General features: G+C 47.9%; 3 protein-coding genes and 1 long non-coding RNA gene across 4 annotated transcripts; 2 read left to right on the forward strand and 2 right to left on the reverse strand.

Annotated features, from left to right (window-relative positions):
* Window positions 1-130: 130 nt before the first annotated feature.
* LOC139156161 (cilia- and flagella-associated protein 263-like) lies at window positions 131-8,645 on the forward strand (the record flags this gene model as incomplete). Its single annotated transcript, XM_070731454.1, has 6 exons — window positions 131-206; window positions 2,844-3,015; window positions 3,531-3,638; window positions 5,594-5,749; window positions 7,933-8,034; window positions 8,252-8,645. Coding segments are annotated over 6 exons (623 nt in total), but the record flags the coding sequence as incomplete, so codon positions are not given.
* A 1,830-nt stretch (window positions 8,646-10,475) lies between these two features.
* LOC139156162 (inactive serine protease 54-like) lies at window positions 10,476-13,042 on the reverse strand. The gene is made up of 3 exons (XM_070731455.1): window positions 12,724-13,042; window positions 12,078-12,187; window positions 10,476-11,128 (listed from the first exon to the last, which is right to left on the reverse strand). Exons 1-3 carry the CDS (start codon window positions 13,040-13,042, stop codon window positions 10,637-10,639), a joined length of 921 nt encoding a protein of 306 aa, XP_070587556.1. The 3' UTR covers window positions 10,476-10,636.
* Window positions 13,043-14,368: 1,326 nt separating this feature from the next.
* On the forward strand, window positions 14,369-15,473 carry LOC139156160 (uncharacterized). The gene is made up of 2 exons (XR_011557257.1): window positions 14,369-14,856; window positions 15,074-15,473. It is a non-coding gene; the product is annotated as an uncharacterized lncRNA (long non-coding RNA).
* Window positions 15,474-17,297: 1,824 nt separating this feature from the next.
* LOC139156163 (inactive serine protease 54-like) lies at window positions 17,298-23,681 on the reverse strand. Its single transcript, XM_070731456.1, has 5 exons — window positions 23,450-23,681; window positions 21,511-21,679; window positions 19,548-19,798; window positions 18,902-19,011; window positions 17,298-17,950 (listed from the first exon to the last, which is right to left on the reverse strand). The coding sequence occupies exons 1-5, from the start codon at window positions 23,679-23,681 to the stop codon at window positions 17,459-17,461; spliced, it is 1,254 nt and encodes a 417-aa protein (XP_070587557.1). The 3' UTR covers window positions 17,298-17,458.
* Window positions 23,682-24,424: the final 743 nt, after the last annotated feature.

A 24,424-nucleotide genomic window follows, 5' to 3' on the forward strand; every position in this document is an offset into this window, starting at 1 on the left:
CCCCTGCTAGCTTTTCCCCCAACGTGGCTTTTTCCCTACTGTGGCAGGAAGCCAGCAGTCCAAGTCAGGGCAAGTGCTGTTCAGGTGCTCCCCTGTCCTTTCCTGACCCCCCTTCCCGTTCCCCGCTCAGAGCAGCTGAGAGGTGGAAAAGGTTTGATTTCTGGCCTGGGTATCCGGCTGCCTTCCATACACAAGAGGACTCCTTGGTTAAAACACTCCTATTCCAAAGGGCAATTTCTACTAGGCTCTGTTTTAGCAATATTCTTCAGTGACCTATTGAAATAAATGTAGGTTTAGCTTTTTAAATTGGGGTGATTCCAAAGTTTTTTTAATTTTTTAAAATTTTTATTTATTTGTTATACAAATATAGTATTGTAGTATGTTTAACATAAGTATAAAGTAGAGATAGAAAAGACAAAAAGACATTAGGACAGGAACGGTAGGCAGAAAGGTGCACTTATGCGCGCCCCTTACAGACCTCTTAGAAAAGGGGAGAGGTCTATTGTAGATAATGGAAGGTTGAAGGTTTTGGGATTGGGGGAAGAAACAACAGTGCGGTAGTGAATTCCAGGCGTTGACCACTCTATTGCTGAAATCATATTTTCTGCAGTCTAGTTCAGAGCGATTTACATTTAGTTTGTATCTATTGCATGCTCTTGTGGTGTTAAAGGTGAAGTAGTCACAATAGGGAGTACATTGTGATGTATGAAAGTAACTTTAAATGAAGAGGATTCAGACTTCAGCTCTCACCCAAATTCTCCAACTGTATCTTGCAGCCTTTGTTGTAGGAAAAAAACAACCAATTTGTGTCTAAAGATGAATTCTGCCATTGTTATTGTCTGAGAGGTCAGACAATAACAATAACAGAAAATAATAATTATGCCAACAATGCTTTCTGAAACAAATTTAAAAGAAGTTAAAACTTATAAGATTTTGTTTAGTCTAGTAGGATTAATCCCTGTGGTAAATTGAAAATTTAGAAGCTAACATTTGCCATCTTTATATTTTTTTAAATATATATATATATACAGTATATATATTATTGAAATATATACATTAAAAAAAGAACAATACATAATATACTTAAATATAACACACAAACATATATTAACACAAACAGGTCTACAAAACAAATGAAAAAAAAATAAAAAATAAATAGTATATTTAAATTAAAATATTTCAGTCCATCAAACACATTATCTCTAAAAGAAAACTTTCCGGGGGTTTTGGCAAAGAATTTTTTATTTTCTTCACTCCAATCACATATACAAAATAAAATACCACCAATCTTGAATTACATTACAATGAAGCATTTTTTAAATTTCGATATTCATAATCCATCCAATGCTGCCTCCTTTACATTTGACATCAGGACAAAAATAATTGCTCAAATTTCTCATATAACATTAAAAAGCTGTTAGCTAATACACTTTTTAGGCTGTTTCTATTCTAATCACATCTAATTAATGAGGCCATAGTGCTTCAGTCTTCTCCATATATCCTTAATATCAATTTTTCATTTATCTTTCTTAACCCTACTTTTATAATAAATGCCCTTTAATAGAAAAAAAAACAAGAAGAAAGCAAAAATTTCCAATCACATCCACTAATTCTTAATTTTTATCTAACCTTAACAGGGATCAATATTATATCAATTCAAGGGGGAAAATCTAAATAATGTATCACATACAGTATGTCACCATGAACCAAATGAACAGACCCAATTAATAATAGTTCCTTTTAATAGATAAATTTTAAAAATAGGGAAAAAAATTAAAAGAAAAGAAAGAAAAAGAAAGAAAAAAATTTAAACGAAAAGAAAGAAAAAGAAAAATATATTTTTCCTTTTTCTTTCATTACATTACGACTATTACAGTCGGTATAAAATTTTTCTTCTGGTTATTGATTTATATATATATATACATTTGTTCTGCTTTTTACCACCTTTATATGAACGTTGCAATTTTCACAGGGAAACTTGGGAAGGCTGCCTCTCTCCATCCTATAAAAATATTCTCAATAATATATTGATTTGTTGAGTATTTAAGACTAGTTAGCAATGAAAATGCTATCAAGAACGAAGGTTCATTTTAATAATATTTAGTCTTCATCCATAAGTTTGTGGAATTTTCAAGTACCTAAACATGTCAATATTGATTTAACACCCACATTTATAATTGGCATACTTGATTGCCAGGTCCAAGGCCAAATTAACAACAAACACCTGAGCAAGTTGAGATGATTCCATCCACTTTCCATGGTTGGGGGTTCCAAGCAAGGTGTTAGACTAGAAGACCTCCAAGGTCCCTTCCAACTCTGATATACTGTTATTCATTCCATCTATTGGCTTTAAGTTGAGAATATGACCAGAGGACAAAGCAAAGCAACAGTTTGAGCAGGGTAGACTAGCCAAATGGACATATTTAATACTTTATACTAACTACCGTAATATCATAATACCAACTAAGTAAACTATCTACAAAGAGCCAACCAGAGCTAAAATTAATCAAGAATAGTTAAGGCTTGAATAAAATTCTCTAAAAATCTGGCCTAACCTCAGTTGTTGCAGGACAGAAGAGCGATGATTTGCAAATTGTGTTTGGGTTTGCACTTGTGCTGTCACTCACCCCACTTTCTGCCCACCCTCTCTTTACACTACTACAGAAATTCTCTTACCTTTCTCAGTCTAGGCAGAGACTGCTCTGTGTTTATCTGAATGTAATTTTGCAGCAGTGAAACATGAATAAAAGAAGTCAGGTCCCAGGGCTGCCCCGGGTTTCTCCAGCCTGGTCAGGCTGGGCTGGCTCTGAATTGCTTCCAATGGGTGCCTGACTATCAAAATTTGTGGCTGATTTGCAGAAGGAGGAGCTGGGAGAGGCGCTGCACGAGGTTGATTTCCAGCAGCTCAAGATTGAGAATGCTCAATTCCTAGAGAAAATCGATGAACGGAACCAAGATTTACTGCAGCTGAAGCTGACCGTTGGCAACACCCTGCAGATCCTCAATTTCTACAAAGTAAGACCACGGAGTCTCCCTGGCTCTGGCCCTTAATCCGGGATGGCCCAGTGGTTAGAGTGCAGCCCTGCAGGCTACTTCAGCTAACTGCTAGATGTAGTTCAGCATTGCAAATCTCACCACCAGCTCAAGGTTGACTCAGCCTTCCATCCTTCTGAGTTGAGTAAAAGGAGGGCCCAGACTCTGGAGGGCAATATGCTGACTCAATCAACTGCTTAGAGAGGGCTGCTGACGGTCCCAAAAGATCACCCAGCTCACACTTCCCATCCCTGTATCAGGTATGGAACCCCATTGCTCAGCCACAAGAGAACCTCGGCCCTCCCACTCAGTCCTGTAGGGGAGATCAGGTGACCACTAAGGAGGGAAAGAAAAACCTGAAAGGGGGCCTCCCTCCCCCAAAGAAGCAGAGTCCATCCCGTATTTTGGCTTTCAGGGGAAGTTTTGTCCAACCAAGGTAGGTTCACATTTCTGTACGTGGACCATGATGCCTCCTGCTGGGTCGTGTTCTATTTTAGAGGAAGCTGCACTATGCAACGGCCATGGCTACCTACCTGGTGAAAGACATTGCGCAGAGGAAGGAGTCCCTGGACAAAATTGCACGCGAGGCCATCCATGTGGAAGAGGTAGGGGGAAGAGGTGGGCTCCAGCAGGGGCCAGGAGGGGGGAGATCTCGGGGGCTTCTGCTGGTTTACTCTGGGGACACAGCCAGGTCGCCTCCAGGGGACATTTAGAGCTGTCTAACCTAACCCCATGGTTTGGCTTTTGCTCTAACTCTGCCATTGATGCCTCAAGTACTTCCTCAATCAGTTTACATCAAGTTGTAGATCAATCCATGTCCTAAGATTTATTTATTTATTATTATTTTATTATTAGAGTTGGAAAGGTTCTTGCAGGTCATCTAGTCCAACCCCTTGCTGGTGCAGGAGACCCTACATCACACTAGTCCAATAGTAGTACAGTCGTTTTTTGAAGGTCACTAGTGTTGGAGCGTTCACCACCTCTGCGGGCAAGCTGTCCCACTGGTTGATGGCTCTCACAGTCAGAAAGTTCCTCCTTATTTCCAGGTTGAATCTCTCCTTGGACAACTTCCAACTGTTGCTCCTTGTCTGGCTCTCAGGTGCTTTGGAAAATAATGTAATCTCCTCCCTGTGGCAGCCTCTCAAGTATATGAAGACTGCTACCATGTCCCCCCTGGACCTCCTCTTTGCTGGACTATCCATGCCCAATTCCTGCAACCTTTCCTCATATGTTTTTGTTTCCAGTCCCTTTATCACGCTGGTTGCTTTCTTCTGCACTTTTTCTAGAGTATCAATGTCTCTTTTGTAGTGTGGCGACCAAAACTGAATGCAGTACTCTAGGTGAGGCCTAACTAGGGCAGTGATGGCAAACCTGTGGCACAGGTGCCACAGGTGGCACGCAGAGCCATATCTGCTGGCACACAAGCGCTAGCTCAGCTCCATCATGCATGTGCATATTAGCCAGTTGATTTTCAGCTCACACGTAGGCTATGGGAGAGCATTTCTAGCTTACAGGGGTCCTCCGGGAGAATGAGGGAGGCATTTTTGCCTTCTCTAGGCTACAGGGAAGCCTCTAGAGCCTGGAGAAGGTGAAAAATGGGTCTACTGGACCACCAGAAGTTGGGAAACAGGCCATTTCTAGCCTCCAGAAGACTTCCTGGGGAAGGAAGAGGCCATGTGAGAAATAACAGAGAAATAACAAAGACGCTTTTGTAGAAAAACAGTAGTAAACAGTTTTACTCTTCAGTGCAATCAAAATATCTTCTGTCTTAATCTTCTATTGACAGGAACAAACTTTGCTTTCACAATATGTAGTAAAGCTTACTTACATGGATATACTAAACCAATCCAGGTGTCTCCATATCAACACTACATCAATTAACTCACACTCAAACTGCTCCAACCAACTAACAATGTTACCAGCAACAACAGCCAACATAAACAGCCAATAAAACATTGTAAAGTTGCTTTGCATTTTATAATGCTCTGGCCCAATCAGATTGCAGTTTACACCCTGTGACTCAGTATTCATTACTGTTTAACATGCTTACATCTTTCTTTTACCTTATATGGTAACATAATGGAATATCAACTAGGATTGAGCTAATCCTTGACAGGGCACATCCCTTCCTCCCTTCCTGTACTGGGGCATCTTCTCCAGTTTATTCAAGGGGGGCAGGAGTTACTGGACTTGCAAGAACAGAGGCCACCTGGAACAGGCGAGCAGGTTGCAGTCCTTGCTCCCAGCATTTCTGTGTTGGCAGAAGACAGTTGGACTTTTCCAAACTGCTTTACAGAGAGTTGGAAAATGGAAATGGTGACAGTGTAGAAATTCCCTAAATTTTCCTAGGAGCCCATGAAGTGTACTTTGAATGTCATTTCTTCAAAGAAGCCGGAAGGGGCTCAGTATTTGAGGAAGCAACAGGATAAAGGTGGTTGGGTTTAGTCCTTTTCCTCTGCCGTTTTTTAATATGGGTAAAGATCCTGAGTCCCAGTTAATGTTAATCCAGTGGCAGGCAAAAGACCAGAATCCCTCTCAGAGGGCTTTGTTTCTTTCACAGGAACGGGAAAAGGCTGAGGACCTGAACAAAAAACTACGGCGACAACTGGCAGAATACAAAGTTCCTCCTGTTCTCAACTATGTCCATGAGAAGATGACTGTTCATGATCTAGAAAACAGCCTCAGGATCTGGGAGAGGAAGGTGGAAATTGTAGAGGTAGGCTGTGATTGTGGGTCACTTTTGCATGGAAGCACATTTGATACTCAACTACATTTTTCATAGGAACACAACCTAGTGCAGTGATGGCGAACATTTCTTTTTTCAGGTGCTGAAAGAATGTGCACATGCGCTGTGCTGCATATGCAAGTGCCCAATGCTTGGGGAGGGTGAAAACAGCTTCCCCCACCCCCTGGAGGCTGGAAACAACCTGTTTCCCAACTTCTGGTAGGCCCAGTAGGCTCGTGTTTCACCCTTCCCAGGCTCCAAAGGCTTCCCTGGAGTCAGGGGAGGATAAAAATGCCCTCCCCCATTTATTTATTTATTTATTCGATTTTTATGCCACCCTTCTCCTTAGACTCAGGGCGGCTTACAACATGCCCCTGGAGGCTCTCTGGAAGCCAAAAATGCCCTCCCAGAGCCTCCGTGCGAGCCAAAAACCAACTGGCCAGCACACATGTTGGAGCTGAGCTAGGGCAACGACTCACGTGCCAGCAGATATGGCTCCACGTGCCACCTGTGGCACCCGTGCCATAGGTTCGCCATCATTGACCCAGTGGATATGCCACAAGACAGTTTGTGGCATCCAATTGAAGAAACCCATTGGAGAGAATTCTTAAAGGCCATGAGAAAAATCACATCAATAAATATGCTTAAGCTTCTGTTGTTACGAAGGGCTGTGTTTCCTAGTTGGTAACCACGGGCAGGAGCTTGTTTTTCATTGTTTGTAGAGCAACCTTTGTTTTAAACTCTCCAAGCATTAGAAGTGGTCAGCAACAAAGTAAGTGTAAGCAAGTTCTGACCGTGATGTTTGTTTGCATTCATGTGGAAGGTTGACATGGCTGGTTTTCTGCTTACTTTGAATGGACATCACGCTACAAATGCTCCAACGTTGACGGATGCAAGAAAGAAAGAGACTTAGAATGAGAGTTGCCAAGTTAGGTGCTCAGGTGCTTGAAATCTAAAAGAGAAATAAAAATGATAAGATAGCATTTAACCTTTTATAAGAACCAACTATCATTTGTCCACGAGAAGGACCTGCACCAGATTCTTGGGCCGTCCTCCTTATTATTCCGGCTTCTGCTTTGGAATCCAAGAGATCTGTGTGCCACAAAGAACATTGTTGTTCTGACCCAGCTCCCCAAACACGACAAACCCTCTGAACTCAAAGATTCCTTCATTGGAGCACCAGCAGCTCCAAAAGTTTATTTCACTGCAGGCTAACAAGTCTGTCCAGCAGGGAGATGAATAGTTTTCTGCCACATCTATTCACCCTCTGCTTTTTATCCCCATAGCTGAGTGGGACTTCGCTAGCAATGGTGGCTCTTCCGTCCCATGGATTTCCACTGCTCTCCTCTCCTCTGCCTTCTGCACATCTGTGCGTCAGGCAGTGGAGCCAGCTGTTCCTCCTCTTCCTCACCAGCCACCTCCAGACCTGGGGGCTGTTGACTCTCCATCTGAGGGCTGACGGATGGCCCAGGCCTAGGCTCTGCCTCTGTCTCCCTCTCTCTCTCTCTGCCAGCTCCATTCCCTCTTCCCCCTCGGAGCTCTCAGGTTGCCTTGATGCCGACATGGTTGCTAAACGACCGGTCATTAAGTAAGGACTACTGTACACCAAACTAGCATGCAGCAAAGCAGAGTGCCAACCTGCAGGAACATCTTTATTTCCAGGTATTCCTCTAGAGCAGGGGTAGGCCAAGCTGGCTCTTCTATGACATGTGGACTTCAAGTCCCAAAATTCCTGAGCTAGCATGATTGGCTCAGGAATTCTGGGAGTTGAAGTCCACAAGTCATAGAAGAGCCAGCTTGGCCTACCTCTGCTCTAGACTTCAACTGCAGCTTTTCCAGACAATAAAAATAGTGGGCACTGCAATTTGTGCTTTGTTTGGAAATTGTCCCATGCCTGAGAAAGAGTAAAAGGGTGATCTGCAATAGCCTGCCATGGGGGCAAAGAAGTAACATTCTGGTAAATTATTTTGATGATTATCTGCTAGCCATTTTGTGAGAACATCCATAGTGTGCTGGGAAAATTTCAGCTGTGCCTGTCAGTCCATACCAGCCCCCCCCCCCCCAAGAAGTGGAGGTTCCTGAGAGAGGGGTGGGCTCTGTCCTTTCCTCAAGGCCAGGGGGGGCCTCCATTGGCAGGAAGAGCCCACCCACTCCCACCTTCTTTCCTCTCGCAGATGGCCTTGAAAAGCTACCGCAATGTTTGGCTCAAGGCGAAGATGGCCAGTCACCAGCTGCAGACCCTTCTGCCCGAACAGGAGAGACGCAAGGCCACAGAGGTGGGGAAGGGGGGCCCTAGGCTGGGCTTTGATGGGGGGTGGGGAGATTCTGTGGCCTTCCATTGCCTCTCTTGGGTGCCTGTATGATGCCCCCTCCCCCCCATTCCTCCTCCTCCCATGGTATTTTCTCCCCCACCCTGGGCCCACCCAAAGAAAGGGCTTGGCAGTAGAAGTGCATAGCTGAGCTAAAGTCACACCCGGCTTCTTTCCTCTGCAGGGCTTCTAGACAAACGAGGAGGAGGAGGAGGAGGGCTGGAGGAAACCCACACACCATCTGCTGTGCCTGTCACTCCGTCATCCTGATGCAGACCTGTCATCCTGAGGATACACACACACACACCCTCCCCCCCACCGCCCCTTGGGGCCAGACCAAGGCAGGTTTCGGACAGGCCCAAAGCCCCTGGAGGTCACCAAGAGGAGCCTTTCTCCACGTTGCATCAGACCTCGAGGCTTCTCCTTCGACCTCTGCCGACTGGCTTTCACAGCGTGTTAGTAAAGTGATCTGTTTTAAGCTGTGAATAGATCACCACAGACCTGCTTGACTTACAGAGCTGTGATGTTTATTCAGATCTCTCAGCAATATGAGAGTGAATAAAAGGCGTGGTAATGCAGCCAGACTCCCCGTGTTCGGTCCATCTTGGGAAGTGGGGAGAGGGCTCTGAATCCTTAATGCGATATGTTTTTTCCCAAAGACAGCCCCAACCAGGAAGTGCAGCTGCCCTGCGTCTCTGGAGAAGGGCTGGGGAATTCTGGGAGTTGAAGTCCAAATAACTTCAAGTTGCCAAGGTTGGGAAACACTGCCCTAGAAATCAAAATAATAAATAACTGCCAGTAGATAATGGACAGCTTGCTGGAGGATTTCTCTGCCAGAGCCTGAGAACAGGTGGAAAGGGAGATGCGGAGTCAGAGCTGGTCCAGAGGGATTGGATCTCAGGGCCACACAAGAGCTCAGCCCTCTTTCCTTCTCACCCGTGTTTTGCACTCCGTGGGTGGGGCCTGATGGATGGACCAAAATGAAAGGCATCTAGTCCCCCGTCAACCCCCCTGATCATCAGCTGCATCAGATGAGCCACGTGGTGGCCTGGAAAGGAGAAGGATGGTGGAGAGCATGGATGGGGGGTTGCATCTCCTCCCTCCTGGTCGTTTGGATGCGAGCAGGGTCAGGCCCAGCTCCCCCCTTTGCCTGATCCCATCAGACCCAAATGGACCCCAGAGAGAGCGCTCCCAAGGCCTCCGGCTGCTCCCAGGGCTGCCCTGAGAAGAGCAACAGCACCAAGCAGAGAAATCCCTTTCTGTCCTGTAGCTCTTGGCTTCTATAAAAATCGCAGGGTTTAAAGGGACCTTGGAGGTCCTCTAGTCCAACCCTCTGCTAGCAGGAGACCCTATAACATTCCAGATAAATGGTTGTCCAGTCTTTTCCTAAAAGTCTCCAATGAGGGAACACCCACAACCTCTGAAGACAAGCTGTCCCACTGATTAACTGTTATACATACTAGAATCTCCAACAAAACCCCGCTTAAAAACTTCATTTAAAAATGTATGTTGCTAGATTTATTTTCTAATTGCTGGAGAACAGTGGCACAAACACCCAGGTGCAGACCAGTCAGGGCACTCTGCTGAACACGAGGGCAGAGATGGCAGCCAAAACCTTTACAGGTCGCCTAACTGAACTGGCATTGCAAGAAGATGGAAGACTCAGTGAAGGAGAATAGTTGTAGCTCAAGGCTGAAAAGAATGTGTCAAACTGGTGCAGGAGTTGATGATAAATCAATGGCTTGCCAGTCTCTGTAGAAGGCCTGATATTTATGGGAACTTGGGTGGGGGGTGATTTTCAAGAGGAGCAGATGCAGCCATAAAACATTCTTTCTAGCGGTTCAAGGCCATCCTATGCCCACCACCTGGGCGGAAATGGAAGGAGAAGTGGCCACACCGGCACAATGAGCAACGTGACACATTTGTGGGTGGGGGACGAGGGAGGTGAACTTTCAACTGGGTGGGAAACACAGATTCAGGTTTCCCAGTGTAGGTGCCAGGATGGTCCCAGAAATAAATCGGAGGAGCACTTTGACTCACTCTGATTTAGCTTGGATGTTACATGGAACATTGACATATGCAAGGAAACAGCCAAGCTCACAGAACACCAAGGAGTTTTTTCTTCAGAATTTCATTAGGCAAGATGTTTTAAATTTCAGGCATGAGGTTGCAGCTCAGAGTTAGGCCCTAAGGGAAAAGTTGTGGACCAAATCCATAATTTGCACAAGGTGTTCCAGTAATCCCCACCACCTAGGGACCATGGGAGGGATGGTTCTTTGCACCCCTTACTAAATGCGTGGTGACTACTGGTGCCAGTCTAGCAACAGGCCCCTCTTTGTCCTGGCCAAAAGCTCAAGTAAAGGCACATCACATTAATAATAGGACACAAAAAGGGATTTAATAGTTGGGGACCTCTAGCCGTGGCCAGTGTCCTGCAGCTTCCCAGGGTTGATGGTTTGTCTTCTTCCTTCTCATGATGTCCCAACTTCTCACAGGGCAAGAAGACCAAGGAAGATGAAAGATTTCCCAAAAGAAATCTGATCTTGGAATAGCCTGGTTGGCCAGTAGTTCAGGAAGCCAGGAGTTGCAGCAGGAGGCCTGTGCAGAGGAGGCCCTGCAGCCCCCGTGGCCAGTCGGTCTTTGCTGAAGAGATGGCCAGCAGTTCTCCCCCATAGTAGTCATAGTAGATCGGAGGATTCGCTCGTGCCTCAGGTGGCCCTTCCGGGTAGGACAGGCTGTCCTCTTCCAGCTCCTCCGAAAGGTTCAGGCCGAGGGGCTCTTCTGAAACATTGGAGACATTCAGGGCTCTCAGTGCCAAAAAGGGTTCAAAGGACAGCCCTGCCTGTTCCTCTGCTGGGCCCCCGAAGGCTGGATGACTTGGGCCACGAAAGGGGGACGCTGGAGCCCTCCATTTCGCCATGGTGGCTACAATCCAGTCACTGTAGTAGATGAGCCGGCTGTAGAGAAAGGGCCCGTAGCACCTGGTGCCCCCGTCGCTCAGCAGGCCCTTCAGCACCCACCGTCCTTTGGCCTCACACAGGACTGGGTTTCCAGCTGAGCCCTTGGAGGAGAGAAGACGCAGGTCACAATTCGAGGCCCTTTTGGACCACTTGAGGCACAACTGGTTGTCTGCGTGAAGCCCAACTCCCCTTGCAGGAGGATATCAGGGGACTTGACGCGCCCACAAGAGAAAAACAGACCAGCCAAGTGAGCAAGGTGGAGTCTTGCAGGGTTTGAAGAAAGGAGCCCACCAGCCCAAATGGCCACCTTGCCCATCTGGAAGTCTCTTGAAGGGCCTTGAGGTTCCTGACGGCCATTCACAGGAGTGGGACAAGCAAATGACCGTTTGAATAATTGTGATGCAAATGCAGACAATCCTCTATAGCAGTGCTTCCCAACCTTGGCAACTTGAAGATATCTGGACTTCAACTCCCAGAATTTCCCAGCCAGCATTTGCTGGCTGGGGAATTCTGGGAGTTGAAGTCCAAATATCTTCAAGTTGCCAAGGTTGGGAAGCACTGCTCTATAGTACATAAGGCCTAGAAGCGGGATCCGGCCCACAGGGCTCTCCTGGGAAATGTAAGGGGCTGCCAACCCATGTTGCTTTGGCCCGGTCTACCCAATGCAAAGAGGAAACATGCCAGCAGTTTGGGGAGTGGCGTCAAGCTGGCCACACCTACCCAGCTGGCCACACCTACCCAGCTGGCCACACCCATCCCTCCCCCCCCCCCCCGTTGGTCAACCACAATTCTGATGCGGCCCTCAATGAAATTGAGTTTGACACCCGCTCTTACAGTATGTGGGACTTATCTCAAACCCAGATTTCGGCAATTAAGGCCAGATGTTACTCAGTTGTTTAACCTCAGAGGCTTGCAAAAGAAACACGAGGAAATGCTGCTTTCTGGCAGATTCTTGCTAAGTGCAAGCTTGCTTGAGAGCACAGAGAAAGGTGGCCCTCTGAAGCCCCCAGGGGGATGAAGGGGAGGTTTATGCACCCTTGGGGGTCTCACCAGGCATCCAGGCACTCTGTCACCTTCCCGATGGCTGCAACACTCCGTGCTGACGGTTCTGTGCAAGGGACAGGGGTCCACATCTTCCACCGAGAGTTTCTGCAGAGTCCCTGGTGAGCCAAGACAGCAAAGAACCTCTGTGACAGTGATGCGAAAAGGTGGCACGCAGAGCCATATCTGCTGGCACGCAAACTGTTCCCCTAGTTCAGCTCCAACATGCATGTGTGTGCCAGCCAGCTGATTTTAGGCTCACACAGAGGCTCTGGGAGGGTGTTTTTGGCTTCCAGAGAGCCTCCAAGGGGGTGGGGGAGGGCGTTTTTGCCCTCCTTCACCTCCAGGGAGGCCTTTGGAGCCTGGAGAAGGCAAAACAGGAGCCTACTGGACCCACCAGAAGCTGGGAAACAGGCCATTTCCGGCTTCCAGAGGGCGGGGAAAGCTGTTTTTGCCCTCCCCAGGCATTGAATTATGGGTGTGGGCACTCGGGCATGTGTAATAGTACGTGCCCATGCTCTTTCGGCACCCAAGGAAAGAAAGGTTCGCCATCACTGCTCTATGAAGTCATAAAGGTTGGCAGACTATCCTCCATCACTTCTCAGCTCTCCGTTTGGGGCAGCTGGGGAGCCTTGCAGAAAGAGCGCTGGCTCACCTCCGCGAGAGTCCGGCCAGCCAGCCACAAAGCATTTCTTCAGCATTGCCCCTGGGAAGTCTGGGGTGGGGAAGCAGATGGGCTGCACGGTCTCGCTGAAACGGAGCGGAGTGCTTGTCTTCAGTAGAGCGATGTCGTGCACCAGGGTTATCTCGTCAAAGGCCTCGTGGGGGATGATGGTCTGGATGGGCACCAGAGAACTCCTGGGCCTTTTTGGATCAGACCCTCCAACCAGAGCAGAGATCTTGGTCCTGGAAACAAAGGAGGGGCAGCAAGAAACATCAAAAAGTCTGTAGAGATTCTTAGTCCCCCAGGTCATGGCTGTCCCAAAGGTGCTTTTTTTCAAGAGGCAACCAGGCTTTCTTGTTTTTTCTTTAAAGACGTTTCGCTTCACATCCAAGAATCTTCTTCAGTTCTTCCCTGTTAGTATTCTGTACAAAACAGTTGGCTTTGCAATATATAAACAGGCTAACAATGAATATTTGGTTGTGTTGAAGTCCTATAGCTTTAAGAGGTAGTGTTGCAAATTGCCATAAGAGGGAGCCAGAGTGCATGACTGTCTCTTTCTGCTCTCTCTGCTTTTTCTGCTGATCCACTGTGACTGATGTAGTAAGCTCTGTGTTAGTTTGATGGATTTGTAAGCTGTAACATATGTCTGATATGTAAGACAAAGACAGGCTTGTATTATTATTATTGTATTATTGTAGATATTGACTGATTTGAATGTGTATGACCAGACTGTTAAACTTGATCCTGCTATTTCTAACGTAAACACTATTTTATAAACTTTAATGTATCTGTTTTGTATGACTGAAGGATTACTCATATGTCCTGGATATCTGCTGGAATCCCACATTTTCGTCGGTGCATGTCCTTGAGAACTCAAGGGTTTTGCACACTCTTTAACATTCCCCACTATATTGTCAGAGCAGAAGAAGTTTCTTGGATGAGAAGTGAAACAGCTTCAAAGAAAAACAACAACAAGGAAGTCCAGTGGCCTGAAAAAGCATCTTTGGGTCAAGAAACAAGAAGGGTACTAGAGGAAACATGGATTGTCCAGTAAATCTAGAGCCATGGTCACCTTTCTAGATGGGCTTGGCCACCTTTCTCTGGCCGATCTCCTGGGCTGGAGGAACAAAATTTTATCAGGTGAATTTCCTCTGCCTGGAGATGGAGTGATAGAGGAAGATTTGCCTGTTTAAAGCCAGTGCAAACAGCAGAGAAGACACAGGAACCTCAGGGTCAAATTAGAGTTTTATCATTAGGCTGAGAAATGCTTCAGAAATGTTAAAGGCAGCAGCCTGAAAGGGCTGTTCGGGCACAGAAAGCAGAGGTGGGCTGCTAAAGGAGAACGGTGATGTGTGCTCACCCCCGTGGATCTGAGCGCTAGCGGAGTCCAACGCAATTCTGCTGCTGCAACTGGGCAATAAACGACCGGTCATTAAGTAAGGACTACTGTACACCAAACTAGCATGCAGCAAAGCAGAGTGCCAACCTGCAGGAACATCTTTATTTCCAGGTATTCCTCTAGAGCAGGGGTAGGCCAAGCTGGCTCTTCTATGACATGTGGACTTCAAGTCCCAAAATTCCTGAGCTAGCATGATTGGCTCAGGAATTCTGGGAGTTGAAGTCCACAAGTCATAGAAGAGCCAGCTTGGCCTACCTCTGCTCTAGACTTCAACTGCAGCTTTTCCAGACAATAAAAATAGTGGGCACTGCAATTTGTGCTTTGTTTGGAAATTGTCCCATGCCTGAGAAAGAGTAAAAGGGTGATCTGCAATAGCCTGCCATGGGGGCAAAGAAGTAACATTCTGGTAAATTATTTTGATGATTATCTGCTAGCCATTTTGTGAGAACATCCATAGTGTGCTGGGAAAATTTCAGCTGTGCCTGTCAGTCCATACCAGCCCCCCCCCCCCCAAGAAGTGGAGGTTCCTGAGAGAGGGGTGGGCTCTGTCCTTTCCTCAAGGCCAGGGGGGGCCTCCATTGGCAGGAAGAGCCCACCCACTCCCACCTTCTTTCCTCTCGCAGATGGCCTTGAAAAGCTACCGCAATGTTTGGCTCAAGGCGAAGATGGCCAGTCACCAGCTGCAGACCCTTCTGCCCGAACAGGAGAGACGCAAGGCCACAGAGGTGGGGAAGGGGGGCCCTAGGCTGGGCTTTGATGGGGGGTGGGGAGATTCTGTGGCCTTCCATTGCCTCTCTTGGGTGCCTGTATGATGCCCCCTCCCCCCCATTCCTCCTCCTCCCATGGTATTTTCTCCCCCACCCTGGGCCCACCCAAAGAAAGGGCTTGGCAGTAGAAGTGCATAGCTGAGCTAAAGTCACACCCGGCTTCTTTCCTCTGCAGGGCTTCTAGACAAACGAGGAGGAGGAGGAGGAGGGCTGGAGGAAACCCACACACCATCTGCTGTGCCTGTCACTCCGTCATCCTGATGCAGACCTGTCATCCTGAGGATACACACACACACACCCTCCCCCCCACCGCCCCTTGGGGCCAGACCAAGGCAGGTTTCGGACAGGCCCAAAGCCCCTGGAGGTCACCAAGAGGAGCCTTTCTCCACGTTGCATCAGACCTCGAGGCTTCTCCTTCGACCTCTGCCGACTGGCTTTCACAGCGTGTTAGTAAAGTGATCTGTTTTAAGCTGTGAATAGATCACCACAGACCTGCTTGACTTACAGAGCTGTGATGTTTATTCAGATCTCTCAGCAATATGAGAGTGAATAAAAGGCGTGGTAATGCAGCCAGACTCCCCGTGTTCGGTCCATCTTGGGAAGTGGGGAGAGGGCTCTGAATCCTTAATGCGATATGTTTTTTCCCAAAGACAGCCCCAACCAGGAAGTGCAGCTGCCCTGCGTCTCTGGAGAAGGGCTGGGGAATTCTGGGAGTTGAAGTCCAAATAACTTCAAGTTGCCAAGGTTGGGAAACACTGCCCTAGAAATCAAAATAATAAATAACTGCCAGTAGATAATGGACAGCTTGCTGGAGGATTTCTCTGCCAGAGCCTGAGAACAGGTGGAAAGGGAGATGCGGAGTCAGAGCTGGTCCAGAGGGATTGGATCTCAGGGCCACACAAGAGCTCAGCCCTCTTTCCTTCTCACCCGTGTTTTGCACTCCGTGGGTGGGGCCTGATGGATGGACCAAAATGAAAGGCATCTAGTCCCCCGTCAACCCCCCTGATCATCAGCTGCATCAGATGAGCCACGTGGTGGCCTGGAAAGGAGAAGGATGGTGGAGAGCATGGATGGGGGGTTGCATCTCCTCCCTCCTGGTCGTTTGGATGCGAGCAGGGTCAGGCCCAGCTCCCCCCTTTGCCTGATCCCATCAGACCCAAATGGACCCCAGAGAGAGCGCTCCCAAGGCCTCCGGCTGCTCCCAGGGCTGCCCTGAGAAGAGCAACAGCACCAAGCAGAGAAATCCCTTTCTGTCCTGTAGCTCTTGGCTTCTATAAAAATCGCAGGGTTTAAAGGGACCTTGGAGGTCCTCTAGTCCAACCCTCTGCTAGCAGGAGACCCTATAACATTCCAGATAAATGGTTGTCCAGTCTTTTCCTAAAAGTCTCCAATGAGGGAACACCCACAACCTCTGAAGACAAGCTGTCCCACTGATTAACTGTTATACATACTAGAATCTCCAACAAAACCCCGCTTAAAAACTTCATTTAAAAATGTATGTTGCTAGATTTATTTTCTAATTGCTGGAGAACAGTGGCACAAACACCCAGGTGCAGACCAGTCAGGGCACTCTGCTGAACACGAGGGCAGAGATGGCAGCCAAAACCTTTACAGGTCGCCTAACTGAACTGGCATTGCAAGAAGATGGAAGACTCAGTGAAGGAGAATAGTTGTAGCTCAAGGCTGAAAAGAATGTGTCAAACTGGTGCAGGAGTTGATGATAAATCAATGGCTTGCCAGTCTCTGTAGAAGGCCTGATATTTATGGGAACTTGGGTGGGGGGTGATTTTCAAGAGGAGCAGATGCAGCCATAAAACATTCTTTCTAGCGGTTCAAGGCCATCCTATGCCCACCACCTGGGCGGAAATGGAAGGAGAAGTGGCCACACCGGCACAATGAGCAACGTGACACATTTGTGGGTGGGGGACGAGGGAGGTGAACTTTCAACTGGGTGGGAAACACAGATTCAGGTTTCCCAGTGTAGGTGCCAGGATGGTCCCAGAAATAAATCGGAGGAGCACTTTGACTCACTCTGATTTAGCTTGGATGTTACATGGAACATTGACATATGCAAGGAAACAGCCAAGCTCACAGAACACCAAGGAGTTTTTTCTTCAGAATTTCATTAGGCAAGATGTTTTAAATTTCAGGCATGAGGTTGCAGCTCAGAGTTAGGCCCTAAGGGAAAAGTTGTGGACCAAATCCATAATTTGCACAAGGTGTTCCAGTAATCCCCACCACCTAGGGACCATGGGAGGGATGGTTCTTTGCACCCCTTACTAAATGCGTGGTGACTACTGGTGCCAGTCTAGCAACAGGCCCCTCTTTGTCCTGGCCAAAAGCTCAAGTAAAGGCACATCACATTAATAATAGGACACAAAAAGGGATTTAATAGTTGGGGACCTCTAGCCGTGGCCAGTGTCCTGCAGCTTCCCAGGGTTGATGGTTTGTCTTCTTCCTTCTCATGATGTCCCAACTTCTCACAGGGCAAGAAGACCAAGGAAGATGAAAGATTTCCCAAAAGAAATCTGATCTTGGAATAGCCTGGTTGGCCAGTAGTTCAGGAAGCCAGGAGTTGCAGCAGGAGGCCTGTGCAGAGGAGGCCCTGCAGCCCCCGTGGCCAGTCGGTCTTTGCTGAAGAGATGGCCAGCAGTTCTCCCCCATAGTAGTCATAGTAGATCGGAGGATTCGCTCGTGCCTCAGGTGGCCCTTCCGGGTAGGACAGGCTGTCCTCTTCCAGCTCCTCCGAAAGGTTCAGGCCGAGGGGCTCTTCTGAAACATTGGAGACATTCAGGGCTCTCAGTGCCAAAAAGGGTTCAAAGGACAGCCCTGCCTGTTCCTCTGCTGGGCCCCCGAAGGCTGGATGACTTGGGCCACGAAAGGGGGACGCTGGAGCCCTCCATTTCGCCATGGTGGCTACAATCCAGTCACTGTAGTAGATGAGCCGGCTGTAGAGAAAGGGCCCGTAGCACCTGGTGCCCCCGTCGCTCAGCAGGCCCTTCAGCACCCACCGTCCTTTGGCCTCACACAGGACTGGGTTTCCAGCTGAGCCCTTGGAGGAGAGAAGACGCAGGTCACAATTCGAGGCCCTTTTGGACCACTTGAGGCACAACTGGTTGTCTGCGTGAAGCCCAACTCCCCTTGCAGGAGGATATCAGGGGACTTGACGCGCCCACAAGAGAAAAACAGACCAGCCAAGTGAGCAAGGTGGAGTCTTGCAGGGTTTGAAGAAAGGAGCCCACCAGCCCAAATGGCCACCTTGCCCATCTGGAAGTCTCTTGAAGGGCCTTGAGGTTCCTGACGGCCATTCACAGGAGTGGGACAAGCAAATGACCGTTTGAATAATTGTGATGCAAATGCAGACAATCCTCTATAGCAGTGCTTCCCAACCTTGGCAACTTGAAGATATCTGGACTTCAACTCCCAGAATTTCCCAGCCAGCATTTGCTGGCTGGGGAATTCTGGGAGTTGAAGTCCAAATATCTTCAAGTTGCCAAGGTTGGGAAGCACTGCTCTATAGTACATAAGGCCTAGAAGCGGGATCCGGCCCACAGGGCTCTCCTGGGAAATGTAAGGGGCTGCCAACCCATGTTGCTTTGGCCCGGTCTACCCAATGCAAAGAGGAAACATGCCAGCAGTTTGGGGAGTGGCGTCAAGCTGGCCACACCTACCCAGCTGGCCACACCTACCCAGCTGGCCACACCCATCCCTCCCCCCCCCCCCCCCGTTGGTCAACCACAATTCTGATGCGGCCCTCAATGAAATTGAGTTTGACACCCGCTCTTACAGTATGTGGGACTTATCTCAAACCCAGATTTCGGCAATTAAGGCCAGATGTTACTCAGTTGTTTAACCTCAGAGGCTTGCAAAAGAAACACGAGGAAATGCTGCTTTCTGGCAGATTCTTGCTAAGTGCAAGCTTGCTTGAGAGCACAGAGAAAGGTGGCCCTCTGAAGCCCCCAGGGGGATGAAGGGGAGGTTTATGCACCCTTGGGGGTCTCACCAGGCATCCAGGCACTCTGTCACCTTCCCGATGGCTGCAACACTCCGTGCTGACGGTTCTGTGCAAGGGACAGGGGTCCACATCTTCCACCGAGAGTTTCTGCAGAGTCCCTGGTGAGCCAAGACAGCAAAGAACCTCTGTGACAGTGATGCGAAAAGGTGGCACGCAGAGCCATATCTGCTGGCACGCAAACTGTTCCCCTAGTTCAGCTCCAACATGCATGTGTGTGCCAGCCAGCTGATTTTAGGCTCACACAGAGGCTCTGGGAGGGTGTTTTTGGCTTCCAGAGAGCCTCCAAGGGGGTGGGGGAGGGCGTTTTTGCCCTCCTTCACCTCCAGGGAGGCCTTTGGAGCCTGGAGAAGGCAAAACAGGAGCCTACTGGACCCACCAGAAGCTGGGAAACAGGCCATTTCCGGCTTCCAGAGGGCGGGGAAAGCTGTTTTTGCCCTCCCCAGGCATTGAATTATGGGTGTGGGCACTCGGGCATGTGTAATAGTACGTGCCCATGCTCTTTCGGCACCCAAGGAAAGAAAGGTTCGCCATCACTGCTCTATGAAGTCATAAAGGTTGGCAGACTATCCTCCATCACTTCTCAGCTCTCCGTTTGGGGCAGCTGGGGAGCCTTGCAGAAAGAGCGCTGGCTCACCTCCGCGAGAGTCCGGCCAGCCAGCCACAAAGCATTTCTTCAGCATTGCCCCTGGGAAGTCTGGGGTGGGGAAGCAGATGGGCTGCACGGTCTCGCTGAAACGGAGCGGAGTGCTTGTCTTCAGTAGAGCGATGTCGTGCACCAGGGTTATCTCGTCAAAGGCCTCGTGGGGGATGATGGTCTGGATGGGCACCAGAGAACTCCTGGGCCTTTTTGGATCAGACCCTCCAACCAGAGCAGAGATCTTGGTCCTGGAAACAAAGGAGGGGCAGCAAGAAACATCAAAAAGTCTGTAGAGATTCTTAGTCCCCCAGGTCATGGCTGTCCCAAAGGTGCTTTTTTTCAAGAGGCAACCAGGCTTTCTTGTTTTTTCTTTAAAGACGTTTCGCTTCACATCCAAGAATCTTCTTCAGTTCTTCCCTGTTAGTATTCTGTACAAAACAGTTGGCTTTGCAATATATAAACAGGCTAACAATGAATATTTGGTTGTGTTGAAGTCCTATAGCTTTAAGAGGTAGTGTTGCAAATTGCCATAAGAGGGAGCCAGAGTGCATGACTGTCTCTTTCTGCTCTCTCTGCTTTTTCTGCTGATCCACTGTGACTGATGTAGTAAGCTCTGTGTTAGTTTGATGGATTTGTAAGCTGTAACATATGTCTGATATGTAAGACAAAGACAGGCTTGTATTATTATTATTGTATTATTGTAGATATTGACTGATTTGAATGTGTATGACCAGACTGTTAAACTTGATCCTGCTATTTCTAACGTAAACACTATTTTATAAACTTTAATGTATCTGTTTTGTATGACTGAAGGATTACTCATATGTCCTGGATATCTGCTGGAATCCCACATTTTCGTCGGTGCATGTCCTTGAGAACTCAAGGGTTTTGCACACTCTTTAACATTCCCCACTATATTGTCAGAGCAGAAGAAGTTTCTTGGATGAGAAGTGAAACAGCTTCAAAGAAAAACAACAACAAGGAAGTCCAGTGGCCTGAAAAAGCATCTTTGGGTCAAGAAACAAGAAGGGTACTAGAGGAAACATGGATTGTCCAGTAAATCTAGAGCCATGGTCACCTTTCTAGATGGGCTTGGCCACCTTTCTCTGGCCGATCTCCTGGGCTGGAGGAACAAAATTTTATCAGGTGAATTTCCTCTGCCTGGAGATGGAGTGATAGAGGAAGATTTGCCTGTTTAAAGCCAGTGCAAACAGCAGAGAAGACACAGGAACCTCAGGGTCAAATTAGAGTTTTATCATTAGGCTGAGAAATGCTTCAGAAATGTTAAAGGCAGCAGCCTGAAAGGGCTGTTCGGGCACAGAAAGCAGAGGTGGGCTGCTAAAGGAGAACGGTGATGTGTGCTCACCCCCGTGGATCTGAGCGCTAGCGGAGTCCAACGCAATTCTGCTGCTGCAACTGGGCAGGGAGCGAAATGGACACTCATGTTGATGGAAGAACTCCCACTGGTGTGTGCTTGGAATCAAGGGTGGACAGCAGGCAGGACGGGGTGGAACACAGTTCCACCGGTGGAAATGAAGCTGCGTGCGCAGCTCCAGCTGACCGGTGACAGTCACTTCTTGGATTATCAGACTCGGCTCAACTCTCTTTCCCCCCCCCCTCCTGCTGCTGCTGCTGTGTGTGCATCATTTTTTCCTCTTTCCTCCTTCCTGGCCTTGAACGAGCTTCCCTCTCTCCTGCCCAGCTCCCCTCCAGCCTCACGCCCCACCTCCTGAAGCCAGGAAGGAGGAAAGAGCAACATTGGTGAGGTTGTAAGTTGATAACTTAACAGTTCACTTGAACAATGATGATCATTCAAGCCACTCCCACCTGGTCACATGGCCAGCAAGCCACTCCTACAGTCACATGATCATCAAGCCACACCCACAAAATAAGCCGCATCCACAGTGTGGCAGTAAAAAGTTTGGCTGCCCATTACTGCTTGGAATGAACTGAGCATTACCTGCTGTGGAAACTAGAGGCTGTGCTTAGGATCCAGTCTTGACTTAGGATGGAACCAAGCACAATGTGGCTGCCCTGATCCTGCAGCGAGACCAGCCAAGGGAATTCACCGACAGCAGCCACCTCTTGGGCAGAGTTTGTGGGAACTGAGCTGGTTTGTCTGCCACAACCTGCAGGTTTGTGAAAGAAATGTGCACGTCCATCATTAGGGTCCCCTTGATCTTGCCTTAACTTTTTGCATTTTTTCCCCATTTTCCCACCAAGGCATGGGGCCCCCACCTTCGGTCCATGGACAAGCATTGAGCTGTAGCATGCCAGAAACAAGCAAAGCTCCATCTGTGGGATGCAGGCAGCACCCAAAACCAGTCCTTGGAAAAACCTCTTTCCACTGGTCCCTGGGGCCAAACGTTTGGGGGGCCCTGATCTACAGGATGCTCAAAGGACATTTTTACCATTCTTCCTGCTATAATTTGTCCCTTGCACTCCCTGCAGTGTTGCCCTTGTTTCTGATTGCTTGTTAAGTTGCTGTTTGCAAATTCTTTCACAGAGTTCCCAGTTTCCCTTCTTTGGTTACTTTCAATAAAGGAGGATGTTTGCACCCTTTGGGGCGGTGCATCTCTTGTGCCCATTCCAGACTGGGATGCTCTGCTCCTGGTCCTTTACGCCCTGTACCCTCTTGTTTGGACTACTGCAATGCCCCTTACGTGGGGCTGCCCTCGAAGAGCCTTCGGAAGCTTCAGTTGAACAGAAGGCAGCTGCACAGATAGTGAAAGGTCCTCAGACAACACTACTGTGTCAGCTGTTATTGCAGTGTGCAATTCAAGGTGCTTTAAACCCTACAAGCTTTGAGGTCTTGTACCTGGAGTGTCTTTTCTCCATAGTTTCTACCTGTCCACCCTGCTTGGCAGAAATGGGCAGGCTGCAGGTCCTGTCACCCAAGGAATATTGGCTGTCATGTCCTTCAGAGACTTGGATGACCCTGACCCTTGGCTATATGCCCAACCTGGGGCTCTGAATGTGCTTCTGGCTACAATGATAATTATAATAATTTCCTCAGCAGTTGGAATTTTTTCCAGGCTCGGGTTCTTAAGTAGAAAATGGTTCTTAAGTAGAGGCAAAAAAATCTTGAGCACCCAGTTCTTATCTGGAAAAGTTCTTAAGTAGAAGCGTTCTTAAGTAGAGGTAGCACTGTATTTGTTTTTGTACTGTTTTGACTGTTTTAGAAATTGTTTTCTTTTTCTTCCCAGAATAACTGGATTAAGATGGATGGCTATAGAAAATGAATCAATAACTTTCTTTTCAGGGTCCGTATTGACAATCCCAATTCTAGGAAACACAACCAGTCATTCCTCACAATGGGCACCTTTCAAGAATTGGGATTGTCAATACGGACCATGAAAAGATTATTGATTCATTTCTGTAGCCGCTCATTTCGATCCAGTTATTCTGGTCTGCAACCCTTTCTAAAACAATTATAAACAGTACTAAAACAAATAGATGCAGCTGCTGAGAAATTAATCTCAATCCAATTGCAAAGCTTTTGTGACGGTTGAAGGGAAGACGAATTAGCAACACCAAAGCAGCAGCAAAGGGGTTGAAAAATGTCCCAGCGATTGGAAAGGAAACTTTCACCAATTAAAGCAGTTTATCCAGTCTCACTTCTCTCCTGCCTGGACAGCATCTGGCAATAGCAGCAGAGGGCAGTCACAGGCACAGAGGTGAACTGCTAAGGTGGAACGGGGATGTGTGCTCACCCCCATGGCTCTGAGTGCTAGTGGAGTCCAGCGCAATTATGCTACTGCACCTGGGCCATGGGCGTCCCTACATGTCCGCGCATGATTTCGCTCCCTGCCCAGGTGCAGTAGCAGAATTGCACTGGACCACTAGCACTGAAAGCCACGGGGGAGAGCACACATCCCCGTTCCACCTTAGCAGCCCACCTCTGGGGCAGGTGTACCGGGGCTCAGGAGCTCCACTCACCAGTTCCTCCAGAAGAAGGCAGGATGAAGACATAGAGGAGCAGCAGAATTCTGACATGTTGGCCCTGTCAAAGAGAGGGAAGGTGAACTGGGGATGGGACAGTTCTCTGCCTCCTCCTCCAGCACAGGCCAAGTCGCTCTGGTCAGCCTCAGTACTCCAGGAGGAGCAGTTGCTCAGTTTCCCCTGGAACATTTCTAGGCAGGCTGAGTCTGGAAACTGTTGGCTCCTTGGGGTGGATGGCTGTGTTTGACTGAGTCTATGGGCTTCTTCTGGAAAAAAGAGTTGCAGAAGACAAATTTCTCCAAAACCCAAGAGGCTGCCTCTTCTCATCTGCAGTGGGTGAGTCCATTAGGAGGACGGGGCTACACCATACATTCACAGCCACTGGGTGGGTCACAGCAAGATCCCAGAAGTTCTGGCTAGCCACTAGGGCGAAGCAGGGAGTCCTGGACTCTGTTTTCAACAGGAGGATCTTTGGTGGAGAGATTAGTCAGGTCGATGATATAATAGGGAAAATAACAGCACATGCAGAGATGGACAAACTAACACTGGAAATAAAAAATAAGGATGAATCAGAATTTTATAAATGCTGAGCTATGTTCTATGGCTGGCTGGGAAAAAAGGATAAAGTAACCAATGTACATTTAATTAACCACCACCACCACAACAACAAAAGCTATTTCTTGGTGAAAAATTGGCTTAATGGGAAAATAGATATAAGATTAATTATATAAAGTATAAAAAACTGGTTTATAACATGTATGTAAAATAGGTGTGTAATAGAATGTGAGCACAATAAGAATTGTTATACAGATCTGCTGTTTTTAAATGTCTTTGTTCTGTATGTTATATGTACATATGTCTATAAATAAAATTCTATTTTTTTTAAAAAAGAGAAATTAGTCAGGTGAGAAAAACGGCCTCTAATAATCCAG

Source organism: Erythrolamprus reginae, unplaced genomic scaffold (assembly GCF_031021105.1).
Source record: "Erythrolamprus reginae isolate rEryReg1 unplaced genomic scaffold, rEryReg1.hap1 scaffold_355, whole genome shotgun sequence".
Taxonomy (NCBI): Eukaryota; Metazoa; Chordata; class Lepidosauria; order Squamata; family Dipsadidae; genus Erythrolamprus; species Erythrolamprus reginae.